Here is a 26009-nt window from a genome sequence, read left to right as displayed (position 1 = left end):
CATTGAATGTAGAATACCATAATAAGACATTCAGCCTGCAGGGCATGTCATCCATGACTGTCCAGCCCTGTCTCTGATGTATTTATTATGTCTTTCTTGTTCTGTCTATCTCTCTGCTGCTGAATGTCCATACAGTGAAACTATATTCCATGTGCAATGTCTCCCCCTGCTGCCTGATGAGAGGAACACACAGACAGACAGACAGACAGACAGACAGACAGACAGACAGACAGACAGACAGACAGACAGACAGACAGACAGACAGACAGACAGACAGACAGACAGAACAGCCCACACAGTGCTATATCACAGTGGTTCTCAACCTGTGGGTCGGGATAATAATATACGAAAGAGGCAAATATTTTGAAAATAGCCAATCTACAAGTGAGCTTGTAGATTGGCTACTGTCACTATATTTATCTGTGGGGCCGAGTCAAACCAAATGTAATGCCTCAACTCCTACAAGTGCTTATCAAGGTGGGGGGTCCCCAGTTCAAATATGATTATTTTGAGGGGTCCCAAGTTCAGAATATGATTATTTTGGGGGGTCCCACTAGTTCTAATATGATTATTTTGGGGGGTCGCTGCCTGAAAAGGTTGAGAACCAGTGCTATATCACACACAGCCCTCCTCCATCATACCTGAGTTTGAGTGAAGCGGGTGATTTCTTCATACTGGTTCCTGTCCTTGGCCAGGATGAGTCTTCCCAGACGTGGCGGTCTGACCAGGCTGTAGCTGATCTCATCTCCGTCTTCACTGGTCACAGCGCCCAGGTTGGCACTGGAGATCGACTGCCTGCTTCCTGTCAAAACACACCCATGCAGGATTCTGAGCTGTGACTGGTCTGTAGAGAATCGCCCTGAAGGGCCAGCTAATGACAACAAAATGGTCTCCTATTTTAGATAGATACAGTAGCCAACATAATGTGGCCTTGTATACATCCCAGGAATATCATCTTATACAGTATATGAGATTTATATTATACGATAGTCAGAAATACATAGTCCCTGTAAAAAGTTCCAAATCAGTCGTCATTATATTTTCAATACCTTCATAACTCAACAATCTTAAGAAAGTCAAGCAGAACAGTAAAAATAAATGGGGACTAGAAAGGGTTTAATAAGATGACAACACAGCTTTTGTTTGATGTTTCTATATTCCTTGTGTCAATCAAGAAAGTGCAAAACATATACACAGCCACTCTTTTTATTTTCATTGTAAGTGTGCAATAATGCACGATATGTCCCGATATTGGAAGATAACGGATTATTCACCTCTGCCTCATCCTTTATTTTCCCTTATAATATAATATAATATAATATAATATAATATAATATAATATAATATAATATAATATAATATATTTGTGACTGATTGTTGACATGCAGAAGTCACCTCAGGTTATAACATTATGAGCAGGCAGTGGGTTCTGCCATCTTACCTGGAAACACCATCAGTTCCTCCTGGGTTTCCATGGTGATGGTGAGCGGCCTGGCGGTGACGACAAATCGATAGAGAGGAGACGTGTGTTCACCGTCTGATACTGTGAAACTGAACCCACCAGAATCCTCACCTACAGAAAGAGAGAGGGTTAATGTATTATCCATCCACCCACCCACCCACCCATCCATCCATCCAACCATCCATCCATCCAATTTAATCACTTGAACACCAGCATCCAAATTCTGGGGGGAACATTTCCCAAATATTGCCGAACGCGTTGTGAGCTTGTAGATCGGCTATCTTTGGCAGAAAGAGATGTATGTGTAGAAGGAAAAAAGCGGTCCAAGTACAATTGCAACTCAGTTCAGTTGAATTAAAAGTAGAGGGTTTAAGTGGTTAATTACCTGCCTTATTATCTTTCTAACTTCCCCACCTTATACTTATTACTCGTCGATATTAAGTCCTTACCTTCATGAATGAAGATGACCTCTCCACTGTTGACCTGGGCCTGTGTGAAGTTGAGAGCTTCCTCATCCGGTGACTCTTTGAGAGAAACCATACCATTGGCCGGTGATTCCACATGGTACACCAGCTCCTCTGCCACTGTGTCTGCGTCATCTGTGTTCAACATGCTGGATGTAATGTCTGCCTCTTCTCCTGCAAGAACCTGAAGGAGAAGTACAGAGAGAGTTAGGGAAAGAGACAGACAGACAGACAGACAGACAGACAGACAGACAGACAGACAGACAGACAGACAGACAGACAGACAGACAGACAGACAGACAGACAGGCTGGCCATAAGGTAAAGGCTTTTTAACTAATTTACAGTACCAGGACAGCATACATGTTAGAGCTGGACCATTTATCGATAGAATATTGATAGTGTGGTATGAAACTAGATATCATCTAGGATTTGGGTTAATAATAATATTGAGGTACAGCTAAATGTTGTCTTTTCCAGGTCCATGAAGTGATACAATTTTCAGAACTTATTAGACTGTTCTATAATGAATGTCTCGATGAATGTCTCATTACATCCAAATCCCTAAAATATCATCACATATTGAGGTATTTGATTTTGTCAATATGGACCAGCCCCAATACATGTAGGTCCCAGGGGGGTTTGAACTCCTAGCTACACTCCACCCATTCAGCAGACAGAAAAACCACAGTTCCACCAGGGGAAGAAGCAGACCCAAAGAAGCCAGTGATCAGAATCAGAATCAGAATCAGGAAAGCTCAAACTGACCAAAGGTGCCAAAGAAAGCAAACAAGAGTCATTCTACTGAAGAATCACGCCTGCATTTGCCAGGTAACGATTGAAAAGGTTAATTATGTCTCCTGATGCTTAGATGCTCGGTACCGGGAGATGGAGAGCTGTGGCTCAGGGCTGACTGAGTCTCTCTCTCTCTCTCTCTCTCTCTCTCTCTCTCTCTCTCTGTTTCTCTCTGTCTCTCTGTCTCTCTCCCTCTCTGGGTGAGAGACCTGCACCGACAGCAGTGTTTCTACACTTCTAATGGACTTCTAATGGCTGGTAGCCTGAGAGGAACATTAATTGAAAGAAATGGGCCAGATCCACTGAAAGACACTTAAATAGTCAAGGGAACAGTCGGAGAGGAGAGGAGAGGAGAAGTGGAGAGAAATAGATGAGCGACAGAAGAGTGAGAGGAGGGAGGAGGTGAGAATAAAATAGAGAATGAAGGGGGAGACAGACAGGGGAGAGAGAAGAAGAGCAGGAGAGGCTGGGAGGATGAAGCCTGATACAGTACTTTGTTGCACGCTGGTCTACAAACTGATCTACAAGCTCATGTTGTAAGCTTGTAGATCTGCTATTTGGCACATTATTTGCTGCTACTGTATTTGGCACGCAACTAAGTATAAATGAAGCATAAGGGCTTTTACAGACATCGTTTTAAGGTTCACTGGAAAGCTGTTTGAAATTTCATGAGGTTATATACTGTAGGTATTCTCACTATCCCAATCCCATCAGATTCCCATTTACTGTACTTTTGAGGCATTTAGCTGATGCTGTTATCCAGAGCCATCAATTAAAATCTGGAGTGTTTTAACTCTATTAGAGTGTAAAAGTGGACCCTTGTGTGTATGCTGTGAGCTATTACAGTCTGGATTGTTCTATGTAATAACAAGCGTGTTATGTTGACAACACACGTGTGTGTGTGTGTGTGTGTGTGTGTGTGTGTGTGTGTGTGTGTGTGTGTGTGTGTGTGTGTGTGTGTGTGTGAGAGAGAGAGAGAGATTTGATTGAATCTCCAGTGCTGCCTTCAGTAAGCGGTCCCTATTTCTGTTTCCGACTAATCTCTCTTAATAAAATAAGAACTTGCTCTCATTTGATGACAAAATGTCCGTGAGAGATATATAATTCACTGTCGCATTACATTCCTCTGCTCTACCATTTACTCATGACTGACAAGCAGTCATGCCCATCATTACAAACCCAGACTCCATCACTGACGCACACACACTCTCTTTGTATGCTTCTGTGAAAAGGAATATACCTGCTTTGTCCCTTTTATGGTAATAACTGTGATAACTGGTGGTGCATTGGTTCCAAGACAAGTGGCATTTGAATCAAAGTGCATAAGAGGAGCCCACAACCTTCAAATGCTGCATAGTCTGTAATTCTGCCCCATTAAAGTTGAGAACAGGAAGCTGTCATCTGTTTCTCATTTCTATTCACAAAAATATATGTTTTAAAATGTTTAAAATATAGTTTTGAATGACAATTTCTGCTAAGCAGCAAGCTATATAGACTTAGACTAATTTGGTTTCCAGTAGGAGAAACAAATGGCGAAATGAAAGTGCAGGTGAGGCGGAACATCCGCTTTAATTTCTACACATTTTAAGCTCTTTCGATGTACAAACTGTTAGGCGGAGGCATTTGAAAATAGTGTGAGCCAACAGCCAACAGTCTGTCTTGAGAGAGACACAAGTTAGAGAGTGTCAGAGGCCCCAAAGTTAAAGTTTTATTCAACTCATAGCAAAAACTGACATCAACGATGGTATTCTGGTATTCTGATGACATATTTCCTGCAGACCACACCTAGAAAAGCTTGGTCATTCACTGAAGGAGGACTGCAACAGTTCTAATAGCAATGTTTGTAGCACTTTTCAAATGAAGATTTACTGATTGCTTTAAAGGTTATACAGTACTAACAAATACAGTCATCAGTGTCAAATGTTCACAGTGCAGGTAAAATATATACTGTATAATATATCATTTTTGTTTTGTTTTGCCATGTTCTCCCTCTTCAACAAATTTGCTGTTGCAGCTGACTCAACCACATTAATGCTGGTCTCCCCATTTTGTGCAAAACATTCTGTATGTTTTAATAGTTTTCCAAAATGCAAGAAAATACTTTGCTGAATACTCACTTGTAATTCAGCAACAATAATTGTGATAAGCGTATGCATAACCACAACACAAGTAATTATGTTAATAACCATAATAATGATGGCGATGATAACATGGAATGCAGCTAATATTGTTTCAGTCCAAAGCTATACATGACATATTCATGCATACACATTGCTTGCTGTTATCCAGCTCCATAAAAACACAAAGGGCGGGCCATACCCCCACCCAGCCACTAGATGGAGACATTGGATCACGCTAACACATGCAAGAAAAAAACAGCAATTTAGGTAATCTCATCTGAAAATGGGCCAAGCAAATTGATGGTTTACATAACAATCAATACATTTAGCAGCTCACAGGATGGACCTCCAATTCAATTTGACCTGACACAGTGGCTGATATTTCTTTCAGAGGCAGAATATAAAAGCAGCTGCTGTGGAGTTAAATGGTTTAATTTGGAGCTAGCTAGTTCCATGTTGTGTGCCCACACTGGCCTACAAAGGAGAATGGCAGTAACAACAACACGGTTTTGTATGTTTTTTAAGGTCACCGGCCATGACTAGACGCTCAATTTCATTTAGTCTGATTTAATAAGGCGTCTTTGTCCCCACCAACAGAACTTGAGACAGAAACCAGAGTCTGGGCAAAAGACAAAAAGCAGTTACATTCTCTGTGATTCATTTTGATAATGAAAGGAGCTAATGTAGAGGCAAATAGTTTTATGTGGAAACAGCTCTACACAGGACTCTGCCATTCATTCAAAGGAAAACATTATCTCCAAACCAAACCCAAGGCAGACACCAGATGTATAAATGCTGTATCAAAACAACAATACTACACATAGCAACATTCTGTAAGTCACAACTCTGGCAGAAACAATTCATTTACTGAGGAGCAACTGCAAAGAGCAGAAACCTACATTTTTCTATTTACAGTTTCGTAGGTCATGCCCCTCTAGGATATTTTAGCACTAGAATGACATGTACAATGGCTGGTGGGTTGGTTTTATCCCTGAGGTGTTTGTACACTTCAGACTGAGAGAAGATAAGAACATTGTGGCATTCATGTCAACGCCACAATCTACAGTAACAAGCAGCCATGATGAGCCTCTTTAAAAAGGGAAAGGATTATAGGAACTCTGTTGAAGAGAGTGTGAGAGAGAGTGAGAGAGTGAGAGAGTGAGAGAGAGAGTGAGAGAGAGTGAGAGAGAGTGAGAGAGAGAGAGAGAGAGAGAGAGAGGGGGGGGGGGGGGGGTCCTGAAAACTCACCTCTTCACCCCCAGCACTCATCATTCCTTGTATCAATACTTGTTGCCTATTTTTTTGATAGATGCTAGTCCTACGCAGTGGTGGAAAGTAACTAAGTACATTTACTTAAGTAATGTACTTACAGGTAAGTACAATTTTGAGGTATTTTTTACTTTACTTAAGTATTTCCAATTTCCAATTCTTCTACTTTTACTTCACTACATCTCAGAGGCAAATATTGTACTTTTACTCCACTACAATTATTTGAAAACTTTAGTTAGTTACTTTTCAGATATACAATATGATATTATGAAACATACATTAACCACTTCAGCCCTATTTTATACACAGGCTATTTGAAAATAGACGATCTACAAGCTCACAACGTTGTGAGCTTGTAGGTCTGCTATTTTCAAACATTTTAGTACTTTTACTTTTTGTCCTTTAAGCACATTTTGATGCCACTACTGTTGTACTTTTACTCAAGTAGATTTTGAATTCTGGACTTTTACTTGTAACAGAGTATTTCTATATTGCAGTATTGGTACTTTTACTTAAGTAAAGAATTTGAGTACTTTTTCCACCACTGGCATACAATGCAGATGCATGTAGGCTTTGTGGTTTCTGGTTCACATATGTTATTATTTACAGTAATTATAATGTTAGCTTGAACACAAGCAATAATTATGTTATTTAGAGATAGCACGCTGTTTGATAGATGCTAGGTTTGATGTTTACCTGGTATCCTAGTTACGTTGTAGGTAGCACTTTATCGTATTTGCACTCTATTTACTTGACAGCTCCATTGTTTGTTGCCTATATAGGGTTCGTGTGTCATTCACTCTGATCTTGCACATCACATGCGACACGTTGTGAGCTTGTAGATCTGCTATTTTCACTCAATTTGAAATAGAGCTTAAGTGGTTAATTCATAATGTACTCTTTCCCTTCCTATAAATGTAGTGGAGTCATAAGTACAATATTTGTCTTTTAAATGTAGTGGTATCCAAAAGTATCCAAAAATACAAATACTCAAGTATTGTGTATCTGAACTACAGTTCAGATACACAACATATGTACTTAAGTACAGTATTCAAGTAAATGTGCTTGGTTATTACTATCCACCACTGTATTTAGATCAGTGGTTCTCAAAGTGGGGTCCAGGGACCCTCAGGGTTCCTTGAGGGAGTTCAAAATGGACCCTTACGGGTCCATTTGTACACTCTCAGAGTTATGGGTCCTTGACATTTTTTTTATTTTTTTTAAACCACTGATTTAGAGGCTTGATAGAGGTTGATAATAGAATACAGCTGAATCCCATGGAACAGTCCAACAGGATGAACAGACATCATGCTCATCATGTCTCATCATCATTTACAGAGGTCACCACACACACACACACACACACACACACACACACACACACACACACACACACTTCCTGCTTTAAATCACTCCAAGCCCCACAGTAAAGTCTAGCCAACATATGACTATATGCTCATGTGTGTGCACATGTGTCTCTATGTGTGTGTGTGTGTGTGTGTGTGTGTGTGTGTGTGTGTGTGTGTGTGTATGTGTGTGTGTGTGTGTGTGTGTGTGTGTATGTGTGTGTGTGTGTGTGTGTGTGTGTGTGTGTGTGTGTGTGTGTGTGTGTGTGTGTGTGTGTGTGTGTGTGTGTGTGTGTGTGTGTATGTGTGTGTGTGTGTGTGCACTCTCACTAGTCCACATATCATTATGTTACATTCTGCGGTTGTCGCGGCAGCAGCTAAAGCATAGGAAGGCGGCTGGTGATTGGCTGATGTGCCGGTCGCTGCCAGAAACATCTGCGGTCTCTGCCAACCACCATCTTGGTTTTTCCAAAAATACAGGTTGCCAAGGCGACGCGGAGCCACAGGGAGAGAGTGGAGGAAAGAAGAGAGGGGAGGAGAGACAGAGAGAGGAAAGAGAGAGGAGGAGAAAGAGAGAGAGAGGAGGAGAAAGAGAGAGAGGTGGAGAGAGGAGAGAGAGGAGAAAGAGAGAGATGTGGAGAGAGAAGAGAGAGGAGAAGAGAGAGAGAGAGAGAGAGAGAGAGAGAGAGAGAGAGAGAGAGAGAGAGAGAGAGAGAGAGAGAGAGCTGACATGGTTGGTTTGAACACTGACTGACTCCACTGTCATGCTTTCAGTGGTGGAAAGTAACTAAGTACATTTACTCAAGTACTGTACTTAAGTAAAAATGTTTTGTACTTTTACTTTACTGGAGTATTTCCAATTTCAATACTTTTACTTCTACTCCACTACATCTCAGAGGCAAATATTGTACTTTTTACTCCACTACAATCATTTGAAAATGTAAGTTACTAGTTACTTTGTAGATTTAGATTATTATTACAAAACATACATTAACCACTTCAGCCCTGTTTAAGCTTTGGCTATTTGAAAATAGCCAATCTACAAGCTCACAACGCACCACAATGCAAAGCGTTGTGAGCTTGTAGATAATACATTTTATACATATGATACCTTGTGAAATGGGACATTCTGTATAATGAGTACTTTTACTTTTGGTACTTTAAGTATATTTTGATGCCAATACTTTTACTCAAGTACATTTTGATTACTGAGTGTTTCTACATTGCAGTAGGCCTATTGATACTTTTACTTAAGTAAAGAAATGTAGTACTTTTCCACCACTGCATGCTTAATAGACCACTAGAGATTGTTGTCATTTTGTAGCTGAATGTAAATTTTACTCAGAAATTATTTTTGCAGTGCAGATCCAACCTTAGATCAGCTTGATGTCTAAATAAATAAACAAACAAACAATATAGACAGAGGATGATGCAACATCTGCAGTGTGGTTGTAAGCTAAATTCATTTTCAAGCAAGTTGGTGAAATGTGTAATGATGTTCCATAAGTCTACAGTAAATTATTCCATCCATTTTAAGGACAGAATGACAGACAATGTATCTAAAAGTAAAACTAAAATAAAACGACTAAAACATAATGTACTCCGACAGCCCTGAATTTCACTGGAGCCTGATTCATACTTTGTATAAATAATATATTACGGCGTATTATGGTGTCGTCGTGGGCCAAAAATGGACAATCTATAAGCTCATATATGTGAGCTTGTAGATTGGCTAATTCTGGCATGTGACATCGTTGTACTATGTAGTATAAAGCATGAGCATGGCCTGTCATGGTTGGACTCTAGGAAAACACCTCAGCTCTGTGCGTAAGGAGCTCTCACTTAAGTCAATGTTGGCGGTCTCTCTCTTGATGTCCATAGAGAGACGTGTATGGTTCAATACTGTCTGTCTTATTGATCTGTCAATGACGTTTCTCAACCTATGAGAAAAATCCGATGATCGGTGTTATATAAGAACAGTACTGTCAACTTAATGGTGCAGTGCCTTAGCTCATGTCCCCGTTCCCTGCCTGGTGGTGACTCGGGGAGAGCAGTGCCGTCTGCCTTATTGTTTTGTCAATAACGAACGTTTAGATTCTTTGATCCGTATTGATCTCACTGCAGCCTTGTTTTTCTTTAGACTTTTGGGAGATGTTGCTGAGACCGGGCACGGAACCCGCACGTTCCTTCTCCATCTGTCTACAAGGCCTACTGCTGTCAATACATACATTTCTTTTATATCATTTGTTGTACTTTCAAAAGCAATTTTCATTCTCATTTCTTGCACTGAAGCACCACTGGATCTCAATAGAAACTGGTATAAATAGAGTGCTGGATATAGCTTCTGCATTTTTTTTACTCTCGTTTCCCCCCTGCATTATTTCTGATAGTGACAATGAGACAGGAAAGGCAGGAGAGAGGATGATGATGACATGCACTAAGAGCCTTGGGTAGGATTCAAACCTGGGTCAGCTGTGGGAAGGACTATAGCCTCATTAATGTGGTATGTGCTCTTATGCGCTACTACAGTCCTATCTGTCTCATTCATTCTGCTGCCGGTGGCAATGCTCTCCATATTCTCCTGCGCTTGCCCCAGTCTGTCCAGCGTGTCTAGTGTAACCCTGGAGGTCTCTGGGCATGGTCTGGTTTCACTTTGCTGCTGGGTTATCACCTTCATCAAACTCATAGACATCATCAAGCAGTTGCTCGCCCCTCATTAACCTAACTGATAATTAAACATAATCACTATTGAAGTAGTGAACAAAAAAGGTTCCTATTACTGCTTCCTACTCTGTTTGTTTGAAGAGACAGGAAAGGAAAGGAAAGGAAAGGAAAGGAAAGGAAAGGAAAGGAAAGGAAAGGAAAGGAAAGGAAAGGAAAGGAAAGGAAAGGAAAGGAAAGGAAAGGAAAGGAAAGGAAAGGAAAGGAAAGGGAGTATTTTCTGGTCTTTGGGGAGGGGGTATTGCTTTCACTGCTTCACCCAGCAGATGGCTGTGCTCAGCAGTGGTGGACGAAGTACTCAACCCCAGTGCTTGAGTAAAAGTACGGATACTCCCGGTCAAATTGACTCCACTACAAGTAAAAGTAGCTCAGTCAAAATGTTACTCAAGTAAGAGTACAAAAGTCATTGCTTTTAAATATACTAAAATATTCAAAAGTACATGCAAGTTCTTGTTATCATCTGATAGACTGCTTATGTGTGGCTGTAAGCTTTCATGCTGCAACTAGACAATTATCCATCAACACCTTGCCTTCGGTCTGCCTCAGACAGAACTATAGGTGTGCAAAGTTGAGCTGCGTTTTCAGCACCCTCCGGTGGACAAATTTGGAGATAGAGGGACATACTATCAGTGGTGTAAAGTAACTACAGTAAGTACATCCTCAAGTGCTGTACTTAAGTACAATTTTGAGGTATTTTTTACTTTACTGGAGTATTTCCAATTTGTAGTACTTTTACTTCTACTCCACAACATCTCAGAGGCAAATATTGTACTTTTACTCCACTACAATTATTTGAGCACTTTAGTTACTTTGCACACCTATAGTTCTGACTCTAGATTTGGATTATTATTACAAAACATACATTAACCACTTCAGCCCTATATACATTTCGGCCAGTTGAAAATAGCCGATCTACGAGCTCACAATGCGTTGCTATGCGACACATTGTGAGCTTGTAGATCTGCTATTTTCAAAGGATTTTTATACATTTTAAAACTTGTGAAATAGGACATTCTGCATAATGAGTACTTTCTACTTTTGGTACTTTAAGTACATTTTGATACCAATACTTTTGCACTTTTACTCAAGTACATTTTTAATTCTGGACTTTTACTTGTAACAGAGTATTTCTACATTGCAGTATTGATGCTTTTACTTAAGTCAAAATGTACGTTTTCCACCACTGCATACTGTACATGCATAGCCTACAGACAGAGACACACAGACAATAGCGTTGCATTCATGGCTCAACTAACAGTGCATTCACCAATCACCAGCACCATGTGACCATGAGATCCCCCCAATCCATGATCCGAAAGGAATCCAAATTCAATTAAAGGACCACTTTACCCAATTATCTTCATATAATTGGTTCTCACTAAATGCTCATTATAAGATGGCACTATTTCTGTGTATTTGGTCTGTGTCTCAGAGGAGGGCTGTGAACAGTTAATAATAAAAAAAAGGATGAAATCTTGTTTGAAATGACCAAACCTACCGATGATTTCTGAACTGTCCACAGCCAACCTCTGAGACAAAAAGTCGGTAGACAGAAATGGTCCCATTTTATAATGAACATGAGTGAGGACCAATTATATGAAGATGGGTTGAAAATGGGTGACGTGGTCTTTTAACCTCGTTCCTTTAACCTTGTCCCTATACTTCCACCGGAAGCTGTCTTTTTCGACCAATCACAATACATTTGTCATGCCCTTGGAATGTAAACAGATCTGCAGAGTGTTGTGCGGTACTTTAGCAGTTCTTGCTGTGCAGTGAGCTTAACACCACTGGGTCACACACCACAGTGACCACATGATTTCAACCTCATTAAAAATGCTGAGGCATGACAACAACTATCTCTGCAACACACAAAACATTGCAGAGAGATGCAATTTACTATTGGAGTGCTGCTAGGTACAGCATTCACTGTAAGTAAGTAGCCGTGTGGCCCATTTAAGGCCGGAGCCTGTCCCCTGTTTGTTTCTGTAGCGCATTGGTGGAAAAAGTGCTCAAATGTTTTTCTTAAGTAAAAGTAAAAGTATCAATACAGCAATCCAGAATTCAAAGAGTAAAAGTACGAAAGTATTGGTATCAAAATGTACTTAAAGTACCAAAAGTAAAAGTACTCATTGTGCAGTGTCCAAAATGTTCAAAATGTTTTTAAAAGATTGTTTGAAAATAGCAGATCTACAAGCTCTCAATGCGTCGCATCACAACGAATTGTGAGCTTGTATTTTCAAATGGCTGAAATATATATAGGGCTGAAGTGGTTAGTGTATGTTTTGTAATAATAATCAAGAATTACAAAGTAATTTAGTAACTAAACTTTTCAAATAATTGTAGTGGAGTAAAAGTACAATATTTGCCTCTGAGATGTAGTGGGGTAGAAGTAAAAGTACTGAAAATGGGAAATACCCCAGTAAAGTAAAAGTTCCTCAACATAGTACAGTAACAGTACTTAAGTACAGTACTTGAGTAAATGTACTTACTGTAGTTTACACCACTGCTGTAGCGTGAGGTGGCTTGATGTCCAAGTACATCCCCTGTACGTGATGCTATTATACAGCATGTCGCAGAAACTTGTGTGTGACTATTTACCCTGTTGTTGGGGGTTAATGCCATTTATTCAGATTTTGCACTAAAGTTAAGTCGCTCTAGATGAGAGTGTCTGCTAAATTGTTATGAGTCTGGGAAGAACTGGTTGGAGGATTCAATACTTTTGGAACATCCAACCTCTTTTCTTTTCTGCCATTTTCTGCAATAAAAGGAATCATTTGGCAACCAGTCAAATGACAGCAGAGAGATTGGTGTTTGCAGGATAGATGCTGAATAAATATTGTACATAAAAAGTCTAGCTCCTATAATGGCTAGCAGGATACAATATTGATACAATATTAATACAGAACAGACATACCATGTGCTTTAAAAACAAAGTATATTTTTCTATGATAGCTAACCTTTCAAATGTAATCTTAGTGTTAAACATAACTTTTAGATGTTTACCAAAGGCCTGGTAGAATGAGTCTCTATAAACACAGACCAAGACTTCACTTTCATCTGACAGACTGTGTTAATATCCTGAAACTGCATACAGATGCAGCCATTACAGACATCCCCGTGAAGTATCTCGCACGCACGGCTATATACACGCGAGTACGCACGCACGCCTGCCTGCCTGCCTGCCACGCACGGGCGCACTGCCTGCGTCCGTCCGTCGTAGGCACGAGCACGCAAGGGCGCACGGACGGACGCAGGCAGTCTGTAAGATACACACTGCAGTTTCAGCTATGAAGCTGATAGTTCATGAAGACATTCAAACAACAGCACTTTTTCAGCTTTGACAAACAAGGTCACAATAACAATGTTTTAGTGGGCAGTGAAGGTGCAGTGGTTTGCTGATCTGGGACGCTATCTTGTCAGCCATCCATCTCTCCTGTGTCCTGTGACCTGAGTTCAACCCCAACTCCTCCCCAGTGCCTCCTCTATGCTGGCTCCCTGTAAGCCTCCCTGCTGTCTGAAGACGGTAATACAGTAGATTAACCACTTATACTCTATACTTCACTGACCGGGGTTCCCCAGAGGGCCGCACCTGCCCCCTTCCCTTTTCCCCCTCAAATCTCTTTGCTGAAAATAGCCAATCTGCAAGCTCACAACGCGTCACAACGCAATGCATTGTGAGCTTGTAGATCTGCTATTTTCACAGAATGTTTGCTTATTTCCACTAAATGTTAGCCTATTATGACGTACGTGCCCAGAAGGGACACTTGGGTTCATCTGGTTAAGGAGTCTATTGCCCATTGTCCATTAAAGGAAAGTACTTGTTGGGTTATCATGAGCCTTATAATACAACAATACTACAACCCATAATATGTTGTATGTGACGATATGATACAAATGTAATAGTTTGCCTTTAACAGGCCCAGAGTTCGTCTTCATAGCTTCATGTAGCTTCCACAACAAAGCATGTTAACAAGTAAGCAGCTCAGAGTTACAACAGGTTATTAGAAAGCTCCCAAGAGCCACAAAAGTAGCCTGACTGGTGTGGGTGTGAATCCCACCAGCACCATGTGAAACTTGTGTCTTCTCAAATCTTTCTTCATCTAAGTACTAGGAGGTGTGGACTGACAACTCCCCTTCAATAATGCAACGGTTTATGACATATAAAACCAATTCAAAATACCTCTACTGTTGTGTGGTTGAAGCAAACCGTATAATAAACATTCTTCAATAGACGTTTTTGGAAACCTTTCACAACCAAATTTGTTTCAACACAGCTCAAAGAGCAATGGTACATAAAACCAACAAAACCAGTGTGAACTGGAACATGTACTGGACGCTCTATTGGGATCTCCTGGCTGTTTGTACCACAATGTAACCAAAGGCTTAAAAATGTGGACATGCAATATTTCTTCTGTGTGTCATTTTAAGATGTATTTGGCTATTCAAAAATAGCAGATATACAAGCTCATAGCTTGTATATGAGCTTATAGATCTGCTTTTTTTTTTAATCAGGAAAATGTGTGCAAATATTAATTTATTTCTTTTAGCGGACATTTGTAACTCAAATCTTTGCTTCTGGGGGTCCCTGGAACTAAATATTTAACAAACAAAAAAATATATATATATATTTGCACACATTTTCACAATATATTTTTTTTTGCAGATCTACAAGCTCATAGCGCGGCACTCAGTGCCACGCTATGAGCTTATATATCTGCTATTTTTTTTCAATGGCCAAATAAATCTTAAAATGACACAAATGATGCTTTCACGGTCTTAATGGGTTAAGCAAGCCCATCTTTAACCACTGTAATTAGTTGACCAGGGTTCCACAGGTCTTCACACTAAGTCCGCTCCTTTTTCCCTCTACACCAAATATCGGCCCAAAATAGCCGATCTACAAGAGTAGACATTCGGCTATTTTCGCCGAATGTTTGCCCCACAATAGGGACACTGGGGTTCATGTGGTGAAAATAACATAATCAGTCTTTGACTCCTAGAAGTTATAGACCAGTACCTCCAGTCCAGTGTTGCGTGTCAGTCTGGGCGGCTCGTCGTTGATGGGGGTGACTGTGATGGTCACGGTGACAGGGAGACTTCGGCGTTCCAGCTCGTAGGCTGAGGCGGAGAGCGTGAAACTGTCCTCCTTGCTCTCTGTGCTGTCGTGCATGTAGTAGATGTGTCCCAGTTTCACCTGGGGGGGGCAAAAGGATTAGCTGGGTTTTAATATTTAGAATAATAAAATACACTTTGATCAGAGAATTAGTGGCTTAAGTGGCTAATTCATCATGTATTTTTGTTCACTGTGATTTCCTTCGATGACGTCATTGGACAATTCAAACTACAAACCGTCTCTTGTTTGATTGTTGCTCGAGTGTCACATTCAAAACAAGGATGTTGAGATTTCTTTGTGTGCACAGTGTACTTACTGTTTGAACCCGAAGAACCCCCCAGAGAAAGATATTTTGTACATAAAAGTAAAGAAGGTTCATTCCAAAATGAGATGCTGACTGAATAAGATTACACTCTCTTAAGAAAATGATGGAACACATCTGGGAAGGTCCTCTCTATTTTAACAATATTACATGGGAAACTTTACCATGATTTTTAACCACCCTCAGATGGATATTTAGCATTGTGAAAAGCACTTTCACGCTTTATGTGGAGATGGTTTGCTGCCTTCTTTTTCCATTTAGTTCGGATGAGAGACACCTTCCAGTTTACAGTTTCAAAACAACCTCCTGCCTTTTCAAATGGCTATGTACCGTTTCACAAAGACACTTTTCAAGACTGTTGACTGTTTGGCTCTTGTTTTTCTCCATTCACTTCAGACAGTCTGAGCACAAACAAAGCACACGTGCAGATCCTTGTTTGTGTGTTTTTATTTAATCTACTGTATGTTGTGATTTTTTTGTGTGCACAGTGCGCTTACTGGTTGAACACGAAGAACCCTTCTTCAGAGAAAGGATTTGTACACAAAAGTAAAGAAGTTTCATTCCAAAAAGAGTTACAGACTGAATAAAATGACACTCTTTTAAGAAAATTACACAACACATCTGGGAAGTCCTCTCTATTTTAACAATATTTCATGGGAAACTTTACCCAATGATTTTTAACCACCCTCAGATGGATATTTAGCATTGTGAAAAGGGTTTGTTGACTTATTTTTCCATTTAGTTCGGATGAGAGACACCTTTCAGATTACAGTTTCGAAACAACCTCCTGCCTTTTCAAATGGCTATGTACCGTTTCACGAAGACACTTTTCAAGGCTGTTGACTGTTTGGCTCTTGTCTTTCTCCATTCACTTCAGACGGTCTGAGTACAAACAAACAAAGCACACGTGCAGATTCTTGTTTGTGTTTTTCTTTTTTATCTAAGGGCTATAATCAGGTTCTCAGGAGCCAGCGGTAAAACACAATCCACACGCAGGAGGGAACGAACGGGAGACGAACTCCCCACTGGGACAGATGCTAAGACAAACCAGATGGAGTGAGACAGGAGGCTTTCAGCAAATTTCAAGAGAAGACAGACAGAAGACCAGCGAAACAGAAAACGGCACAGTGACGTTTCCAAGCGAAGGTTTCCACTGATCGTCTTTTTATAAACCGAAGACGGAAGATGGGTCTTATTTCCCAATCAACACCTGAATCCTCCACTTTCCTTGTTTCCACTTGTTATACTGTCAGTGGGTACAAGGCATTACCATCCGTACAGAAAGCCAAAAGGATTCTTTTATGTTTTATATAAAAGTCATACAGTATTTTGCAAGCTTCTGTTTAAATGGTAAATTACAGTAAGCCTGATATAAGTCACAAGAATATGGAATGGATACAGAAAGGTATATCTGTCTGTCTGTCTGTATGTCTGTCTGTCTGTGTGGTACTATATGTCATAGAATCTCTCCAAGGAACTATTTGCAGGGAAATAGGAGCATTCAACAGAAGATGACATTCTAAAGCTGTGAGCATACAATGCCAAATTCAGGGCACTCATGGTCGAACTGCAACGCTGCAAATCAGCATTGTTAGGCACATGCCATAAGGTTGAATGGCTACACCACTGCATCATGGACATTTAACGGATACTCTTATTAAGTGAGACTTTGTATACCACAGTGATGAGTTCAATAACTACATCACAGTATCCTAGGCAACCAATGGGAAGGGATGCAATGCAAGTGTCAAAGTTCAAGGGTAAATACATCTAGAGCCATGGAGAAAAGGTAGAAGACAAGTAAGAAGCATGCATGGGCTAGGGCTAGACCATAGACTGTAAAAAATATGGACGAATGGAACCGTCACGTGACCCATTGGTTTCTACAGACCAGTTTTGAAGCTACTTTTTCTGCGAATTCAAATACGCTATCTTGGAACTTCCGGAAACGACTGTAGGAGGTGAAATAGCGACATCGGCTGGGCCATTAATGGGAACTGCACCCTTAAAAGATTCACTTTCCAGCTGAGCTTCCTAGCCGCCTGGGCTTGACCAAGGTATAAAATCCAGGCAAGAAGGAGTAGTAGTAGTAGTCAAAGAGAGAGAGAGCAGGCAAAGACAAAGCTAGGCAGTACTGAGATCCTATAGTGAGATCTTGTAGGCTACAACACAGACCCACATCAATAATAACAGTCATTATTGATGACCCTCTTGGCCCCCCCAGCCAAGAGGGATATTAGGCTTCTGGTCTTAGCAGGGCTGCTCTATAGCCTGGATACCAGACTGCTAGACAAGGCAAGAACCCAAGAAGACCAAGTCTTTTCCTTTGTGTGATCATATACAGATTTTGTCTGTCTGTGCAGAGCAGAATTCCTCAAACCCTCATTTTGGAGAGTTGGTCTGCATCCTGACCATTACGTCTCCGTGATGAGAGGACCCTCGCCAGAGAACAGGAAGTGGCTAATGGATGCCATATGTGTTGCCAACCTCCTGGAAAAATACCCCTTTCTCTAACCCCAGTTTGCTCCCCCTTATTCCGTCTACCCATTCATTACTGATGGGAGAAAGTCAGCGACACAATCAGTCTCCCCCATAAGGACAATAAACAATGGCTGTCGTACCCAGTGCTGGAAGAAGTACTCACATCACATGTTTTACTTAAGTAACAGTATCAATACTGCAATGTAGATATACTCTGTTACAAGTAAAAGCCATATTAAAAATGTACTTGAGTAAAAGTACAAAAGTATCGGCATCAAAATATACTTAAAGTATCAAAAGTAAAAGTACTCCTTGTGCAGAATGTCCCGTTTCACAAGTTATCATAATTATGTCTAAAATGTATACAAATCTTTTGAAAATAGCAGATCTACAAGCTCACAACATGTCGCATCGCGACACGTTGTGAGCTTGTAGGTTCGGCTATTTTCAAATAGCCAGGGTTTAAATAGGGCTGAAGTGGTTAATGTATGGGGCGTCCCTCAAAAAGAGAGCTTGCTCTCAATGGGCTTCCCTGAATAAATAAAGGAAAAAGAAGAAAGTATGTTTTGTAATAATAAAAGTTTTCAAATAATTGCATTGGAGTAAAAGTACAATATTTGCCTCTGAGATGTAGTGGAGTAGAAGTAAAAGTATAGAAAAATGGAAATACTCCAGTAAAGTAAAAACAATACCTCAAACATGTATTTAAGTACAGTACTTGAGTAAATGTACTTAGTTACTTTCCACCTCTGGTCGTGCCTGTTGGACATGTGGCCATCACATGGTCATAGAAAAACAATGTCATTCTAATGCTGATGTTGAGCTATGTATTTGGTGCTGTGTATGAAGATCTAATATGGATAGCCAAAGGAAGGTGTACGTCAATAAGACACATTTAATTGGCTGTGGGATACACTGTTAAGGAGTTCTTCCTTTGATATAACATTCTCTTATTGTTTGAGGGATAATTCTAAGGTATTATGGTTTTATTAGATACAGGTAGCACAATGGAGAGAATGTGATATCATATGCAAGACAGGTCCTGAGTCAAATTCAGGTTCAAATTTACAACATGGTGATTATGTGGTCTGAGTCACCAGGATACCGTGAGTGCTGCATTCTTAACCTTAGGCCATGTGTCAACGAGTGACACTGTGACTACTCTGTAAAGTGTAAACCCATGCCGCTTCTATTTAACGAAGCAGCCTCTATATAACAGAGTATTGTACATTTTACCCTTTCCTTTGCAATTACCTTAATCCTTCTCATCAGGTTTTAAAGCACTTCAACCAGCCCTCCCTCTGGAAGGTCTCCACTCAGCCCACATGCCTTACTTAAACCAGGAAAGCTGCAACCAATCAGGGCCATGGAGACGATTTAGCCTTTGAGAAAGCTATTATACAGATTCATTTGAGAAATATCCAATTAAACAAAGCTACATTTACATGAAAACATCCTGAGGGACAATATTCTCATCTTAAGACATAAGCGCACTTGAAAACAACACGAGAGGCAAGGAATACGAGGTCTTTTGATGAGAGAAGCGACTCGATGTTTTTTATTCCCCCTGGAGGGCATTCATCTGCTCTTCACACTCTGAGGACCTAATGGAGACCTGATGACACTCTGGTTAGGCCTATAAAAGATGTTTTCAAACACAGCTCGGTTCTTGATCTTGGCGTTGGATTCTCCTAAACCCCATGTGTAGAGGTGTGTAGTTAAGTCTATTACATTCATTCCTGAGGGAGTGAACGCGCCAGCCAAACAAACACAGCGACTCCTTTTTCTCGACACACGTTCCACAGCACTCTGACACATCCGTCACACAAAGAGCACCCCCATTACGAGTTAAATGAACTGGGGCTAGAATCCATAAAGCTGTATCTTATTCTTTTCTAACACGTCGCTCGACCCATCAGTAACACATGTGACGGATCAGAATGTATGAATACCAGGTTGACAGCGCCACTTACCCTCCCAGCATTCAAGAGTGATGGACTGTACTGTGGCCTTCCTATGACAGCTTCACTACTTCCCTGACACATCTGTGACACAGTTTCATTTACAGCTAGATAGCGTAATAGAAAGACAGGAAACCAAGGGCGGAGAGAGGACAGACATTACGGGAGTCGGATTCAAACTCAACTTTACATTATTTACTGCTGCATGGTAATTTACAGTACAAGAACACTACTGAACAAGAAGTGTTTGGTTGTACTTTCACTGACTCTTACTTACACACAATAGACCACTACAGTACTTCTACTGCCCTTACTTTATTTATAAGGAATATTTCGGAATATTTTTTTACGTAGTATTTGCAGGTACACACTGCCAATAGTGAACAGGATGAAGAGAATGGATACTTCTTCCATTTGCTGGCCAATATTTAAAATCTCTGACAAATTGATTGGAAATGTGTATATATATCTGTAATGTACATCACATGTTTTCCTGCAAGAATCTTGTCTGACTCCCTTTTTGTTTTTGCCTTTTCACCCCTTGCAACCCCAACATGACCTGTGTGACAAGGACCAGTAGGAGAAGAAGGACTCGGATGTTTTACTCAAGTAAAAGTAGAAATTCCACAATGTAGAAATAATCTCTTAAAGGTAAAGGTCCTGCTTTAGAAAGATTATTTGAGTAAAAGTATAAAAGAACTGGCATTAAAATATACTTATTACTTAGTGCCAAAACAAGTCTAGTAAATGTACTCAAATATGCAGAATAATTATTATCGCATTAACGTGTACATCACTTTAATGTTGCAGCTGGTAGGGATGATTTTATTTTATGTGCTGCCAGGTAGCTTTAAATAATACATCATAATGTATCAGTTAATGTAATGTGTGTGATATATTATTAATCTAATCTACAAAGTGACTAAAGCTGAAAAAAAAATTGTAATTAAGTAAAAAGTACAACATTTACCTCTGAGATGTAGAAGAGTTTAAGTATAATTTTTTTTTTTTAATGGAAATACTCAAGTAAAGTAAAAGTACGTCAAAATTGTACTTCAGTACAGTACTTGAGTAAATGGTGGTTGATTTGTGCCCTGTGGCCCTGCAACAAGCCTGAGGGCACAACAACGAGGACCAGCTCTGCTCCCACAGGAGACAGGACACTCTGAGCACAGAAACGTGTCCCAATAACGTTCCAGTAATGAGAGCGTTGCACATCCGTCTTTAATTTGGGAACAATTACGCTATGGTTTAAAAAACTTAGCATGACAGATTTACTCTTCAATGTGGAACTAATTTAGCGGGAGAAACGCTGAGGGGGGGGGGGGATTACACAGAGAGAGAGAGAGAGAGAGAGAGAGAGAGAGAGAGAGAGAGAGAGAGAGAGAGAGAGAGAGAGAGAGAGAGAGGGGAGAGGGGGGTCCACGCAGCATGCATTTGAAACTGTCACACAGAAACTGTCACAGTAACTGTTGACAGAAGTCAAAGTTATGTTATACTGTACAGCTGTGTTCGGAGCAGCTGTCACTCACTGCCAATTCGCCTCACTGCAAACTGGCAACCTAATCTGATTGAGCTAAATCATAACTACTGCAGGAGCTAGTCTCAGCTGAGTAGAAATACACAGTGGAGTCAGAGAGAGAGAGAGAGAGAGAGAGAGAGAGAGACTGTGTGTGTGTGTGTTCTGGCAGAGCACGCACGCACTCGCACATGCACACACGCACACATTAGTATGCGAATATATCGGTTTATTTTGGCTGCAGGCTGTCCAAAGGCACCGTCAGTTTTTCCACAGTGCCTCAGCAAATAGAGAGAGAGAGAGATAGAGAAGGTAGAGAGAGAGTAGAGTCAGAGGAAATAAAACCAACCAGCTCCTCTACACCAGAATGTTTGAGGTTTCTTCCGACAGTATTTAGCCTATCCATGTTTCTTAAATATACATTTTCCACCCTAAAGCTCGAACCAGCATGCAGGAACACCAGATAACTGTATGTCAGGACTCAGTGGCCCTCCTCGCCCTCCCTCCCTCTTTCTATCTCTCTCTCTCCCTCCCTCTCTCATTCTACATTCATTCTCATATCCACAGTGACTGTTACAATCTTCAGCAAAGAACGCAGGTCAGCAGGGGTTCATCATGATGGAGAGATGCTAACCTATTTGAATTCCATTTAACATTTTAGACATTTAGCAGATGCTCTGATCCAGAGCAACAAGTGTGACAAGCACAGCCTCTGAATAAGCTTCAAATCCCAGATTACACAGCAACCAATTGAAAGGAGAACAAGGTTCAGAGCCCTAATGCTCAGACAAAGTTCCTGTGATCCCAGAAAGGCTGTGTACGACTGACAGAATACAGGGAAGAGCTAATCAGAGATATCGGAGTTTATATTGTTGAAGCCTCTCATAGATGCTAGAAACCTGAAAATCGTAATGCCCGAATTACAGAATACATACTACGTCGTATGACGGTGTCCCATGTTTTTCGCGATAAGATACGTTTGTAGATTGTTTATTTCTTGCCTTACAACGGCTATTGCATAACTGAACGTAAAACGTTTTTTTAGTGGGCTTTGCGCTAGCTCTTACAGTATAATGTCAGGTATTACGTCAGGTATGTCAGGTAAGACGACTGCTCATAATTGCTCAGCCCATTTTGCATGCAAGGTTATAAAGTCTTATGAACAACATTATGGTGCTTTCTGCAACCGTAATGGATGGACAGTGCAGTCATGGCATAGCATCTTTCTCCATCCATTGTGGTTACAGCATGCACCATGATGTTCATGATGCTTGCATGCAAAATGTTGTGAACACTGACATATTATAATTATAATCAATCTGATAATTGTTTATATAAGATATCATAAGGTATTACAAAGGCTTGCCTTGAAGTAACTCTTAAAACACATAATGGCTGTTTTATAATGCATTATACTGTAGATACTGTATGGGCTTAATATAAACTGAGATTTTAAAGCCTGATTTATTTACCTTGTCGTAGCCGATCTACAAGATCACAACACATCGCCATGTGTTGTGAGTTTGTAGATTTGCTATTTTCAGCATGGACTATAAATGAAGTATTACTTTATCCATGCAGCGCGTTCCCAAAAAAAACAGCAAAGGCAGAATGGTGAACTAAGGAGGAACTGTGGAAAGTTCCAAAGTGACGTGTAACTGTGGTAATTCCTTCTTGAACAACCGCCGCGATCAAAGTGTTTGGAGGTAGATATTATTCTGGCTGCAGCTTATAATTAGGAGTGAGGAGAAGTTATGGGGCGGTTTGGTGGTCTAGCGGGAAGCTTTGTGTACCAGAATAACGGAAATAAATGACTCATGTTTGTTTTGTTGTCGATTTCTTCCCAAACATTCATTTCTTTTGGGATACCCCATGTGCGCTTTAATGGAGGAGAGGGTTTTCTTTAGAACAGAGCGAGTACACAAGTACAGTTAGTTTTAATAAAGTTAAAATAAAACGTACTACGAATGACTACATTAAAGGAATAACCGTGAAAATATACTGTATATAAAAATATAAATAGATAACAGATGATTCCTGGGTGGAGGAACCCAGAGAACAAAGACGTATGTAAATTAGTTTCTGAGATGTAAATTAAATTCTGGAACTACAGTATAAGACTACAGGAAGAATAATACTACTAATTAATGAACCATTTTATGAAAAAAACTGAAAAGAAAAACTGGTTGACTTTTCATGCAATGGAGACATAGTGACTTTATTTTTTTCATGTTGTGTGTGACATCAACACCTCAAGATTTCTGATTTGGGAAGAGTGTTTATTTTTTATATTTTTTTTATCATGGACAGAATTCTAAAGGAAATGGAAATGTGTTCTTTTCCTACTTCCTCCATCATCTCCTGCCAACCGCCTTCCAGGGGATGGAAAGAAACCATATAGATATATAAAAATGTATATACCTCATTGGCCACTGCGGTTCATTGGAGCAATGCGTCATTGCGGCCACCATATTTTGTGGCGAGAGCTGTCCCGAGTCCTAATGTATGTCTATTGAAGCAGGATGTCTCTCCACAAAAAAAACAAATAATCATAACTCGCTGAATTCACAACTGTTTTTCACACGGTTTGGTAGAAATGTCAGACAGGTAGTTATGTTATGATATACTGTAGGATACATGGTTAAATTAAATGGGTTTTCATACCAAAACACTGTATACATAGATAGTAACATTAACGGTTCTAAAACTGTTTTTGTTTTTTATTGAACTTTTAATGTATGTTCTGTATGATCTTTTCTATTAAGGAAAGGATTCTAAATACGCCTATTGTCTTGTTCCTTTTCTTGCACACTAACTTGTTTTCTTTTGATATCTATTTTATATTACAATGTGCTAATAAACTAAACTAAACTTTTTGCAGTGCAGTTATGGCAAGCTTCCCCACATAATATGGGGGTGGTGTTGACGTGCAGCCCCCACTGGTCAATGAGGCATCTCACCAATTAGTGCGCCCCTTAAAAATAGAATGTGGTATTGGCGTACGTACAGTAAATACTTCCTCTACCACTTCACTTTCTTGCTTGCTGCCTTACCTCCTCCCAGGTGAAGAAGGTTAGCTCTTGTTCGTCTCCATCCAGGTAGCGGAGGTCGCCGTGCTGCGGCGGCTCCTCCACGATGAACTCCACGTTGGCCGCGCTGTAGAAGGGGTGGGAGATGTGGAGAATCTCTTCAGTGACGGACTTGCCCCCGCCCTCTCTCACGGTGAAGTTGACGCCGTGAAACGGGATCAGACGTGGCACCACGCTGACGGAGACGACTAGGTCGTCCACCGACGTAAAGCCGTTACTCACATCCACAGTGAAGGCATCGTTTCCCTGCAAGTTGGAGGATGGGTGTGGTTAGTTAGTGATGATGACCTCTTAAGAAAGACACACATGTTCCTTCATAGATTGTGAATATTGTTGCTGTCGGGTGGAAACCATTATGTCCCAAACCGTTACTTTTCAGGAAATGGAAAGAAGAACCTCTGTTCCAAAGGATTCAATGTAGTTATTAGCTTATAGTCAGTCACAAGCTCTTGTTAGTACTTTTTGGGGTTAAATATTTATAAAACCCGCAGACAGTGGGTTTCAACCCTATTTTTGGGCAAGTCATTATAGGCGAACCGTTTCAGAAATTGTCTCAGACAACAAGTTGCAAGTTGCTCACAACAAGTTGCAAACAACACGTTGTGAGCTTGTAGATCGGCTGTTTTCGGGAAACATTTACCCGACACTGTCATATGACAAAGTAAAAAATAGGACATTCATTTATGAGAAAACATAAAAAGATGAAACATGCAGATACAAGGTTTCCTATGTTGCTGCAACAGTTATCCAGGGACTTAACAGATGGCATTTAGTTTTTTAATATAGGAGGACACATACCAGGATTGATGTGGACACATACAGGATTCGTCCCTGGTCGACATCGTCCTGAGTGAAGGAGTGAATGTAGTTGAGCATGGGAGCCGCCGTGCTCTCAGTGTCGTTGGTCAACATGACAACGTGGCCCAGACGGGGAGCTTCCTTGATGGTGAATACCATCTCAGACGGCAGAATGTCTGCCTGCTCCACCTGAAACACAGCCAGGGGCAACACACACGATGCCAGGTTAATATTCATACACTGTTGAATATATAATATATACTGAAAGGTAGCAGGTATCTGTCCATGACTCTGTGTCTGTCTGTATTTCTATTCTACTGTGTGTGTGTGTGTGTGTGTGTGTGTGTGTGTGTGTGTGTGTGTGTGTGTGTGTGTGTGTGTGTGTGTGTGTGTGTGTGTGTGTGTGTGTGTGTGTGTACGCTCTATCTATCTATCTATCTATCTATCTATCTATCTATCTAATAAAATGGATACCAGTGGTGAACATTGAGTTGGAACATATTGAACCCCCTCCTTTGCCTCCCTCCTTTTATTCACATGCAGATTGACAG

General features: G+C 40.5%; 1 protein-coding gene across 1 annotated transcript in view; it reads right to left on the bottom strand.

Moving 5' to 3' along the window:
- The window catches only part of cspg4 (chondroitin sulfate proteoglycan 4), a 96464-nt gene that overhangs the window by 8201 nt on the left and 62254 nt on the right, over positions 1-26009 (bottom strand). The window contains exons 4-9 of the mRNA XM_084059295.1: positions 25459-25647; positions 24625-24906; positions 15193-15369; positions 1912-2110; positions 1442-1573; positions 642-802 (exon numbers count right to left, since the gene is read on the bottom strand). Of these exons, the coding sequence (XP_083915421.1) occupies positions 642-802; positions 1442-1573; positions 1912-2110; positions 15193-15369; positions 24625-24906; positions 25459-25647 (1140 nt within the window). The remainder of the gene's footprint in view (positions 1-641; positions 803-1441; positions 1574-1911; positions 2111-15192; positions 15370-24624; positions 24907-25458; positions 25648-26009) is intronic.

This window comes from Gymnoscopelus microlampas (assembly GCF_963454915.1).
Source record: "Gymnoscopelus microlampas genome assembly, chromosome: 6".
In the NCBI taxonomy this organism is placed as follows: domain Eukaryota; kingdom Metazoa; phylum Chordata; class Actinopteri; order Myctophiformes; family Myctophidae; genus Gymnoscopelus; species Gymnoscopelus microlampas.
Note: the sequence above shows the minus strand (reverse complement) of the source record. Positions and strands in the feature narration are given on the sequence as shown.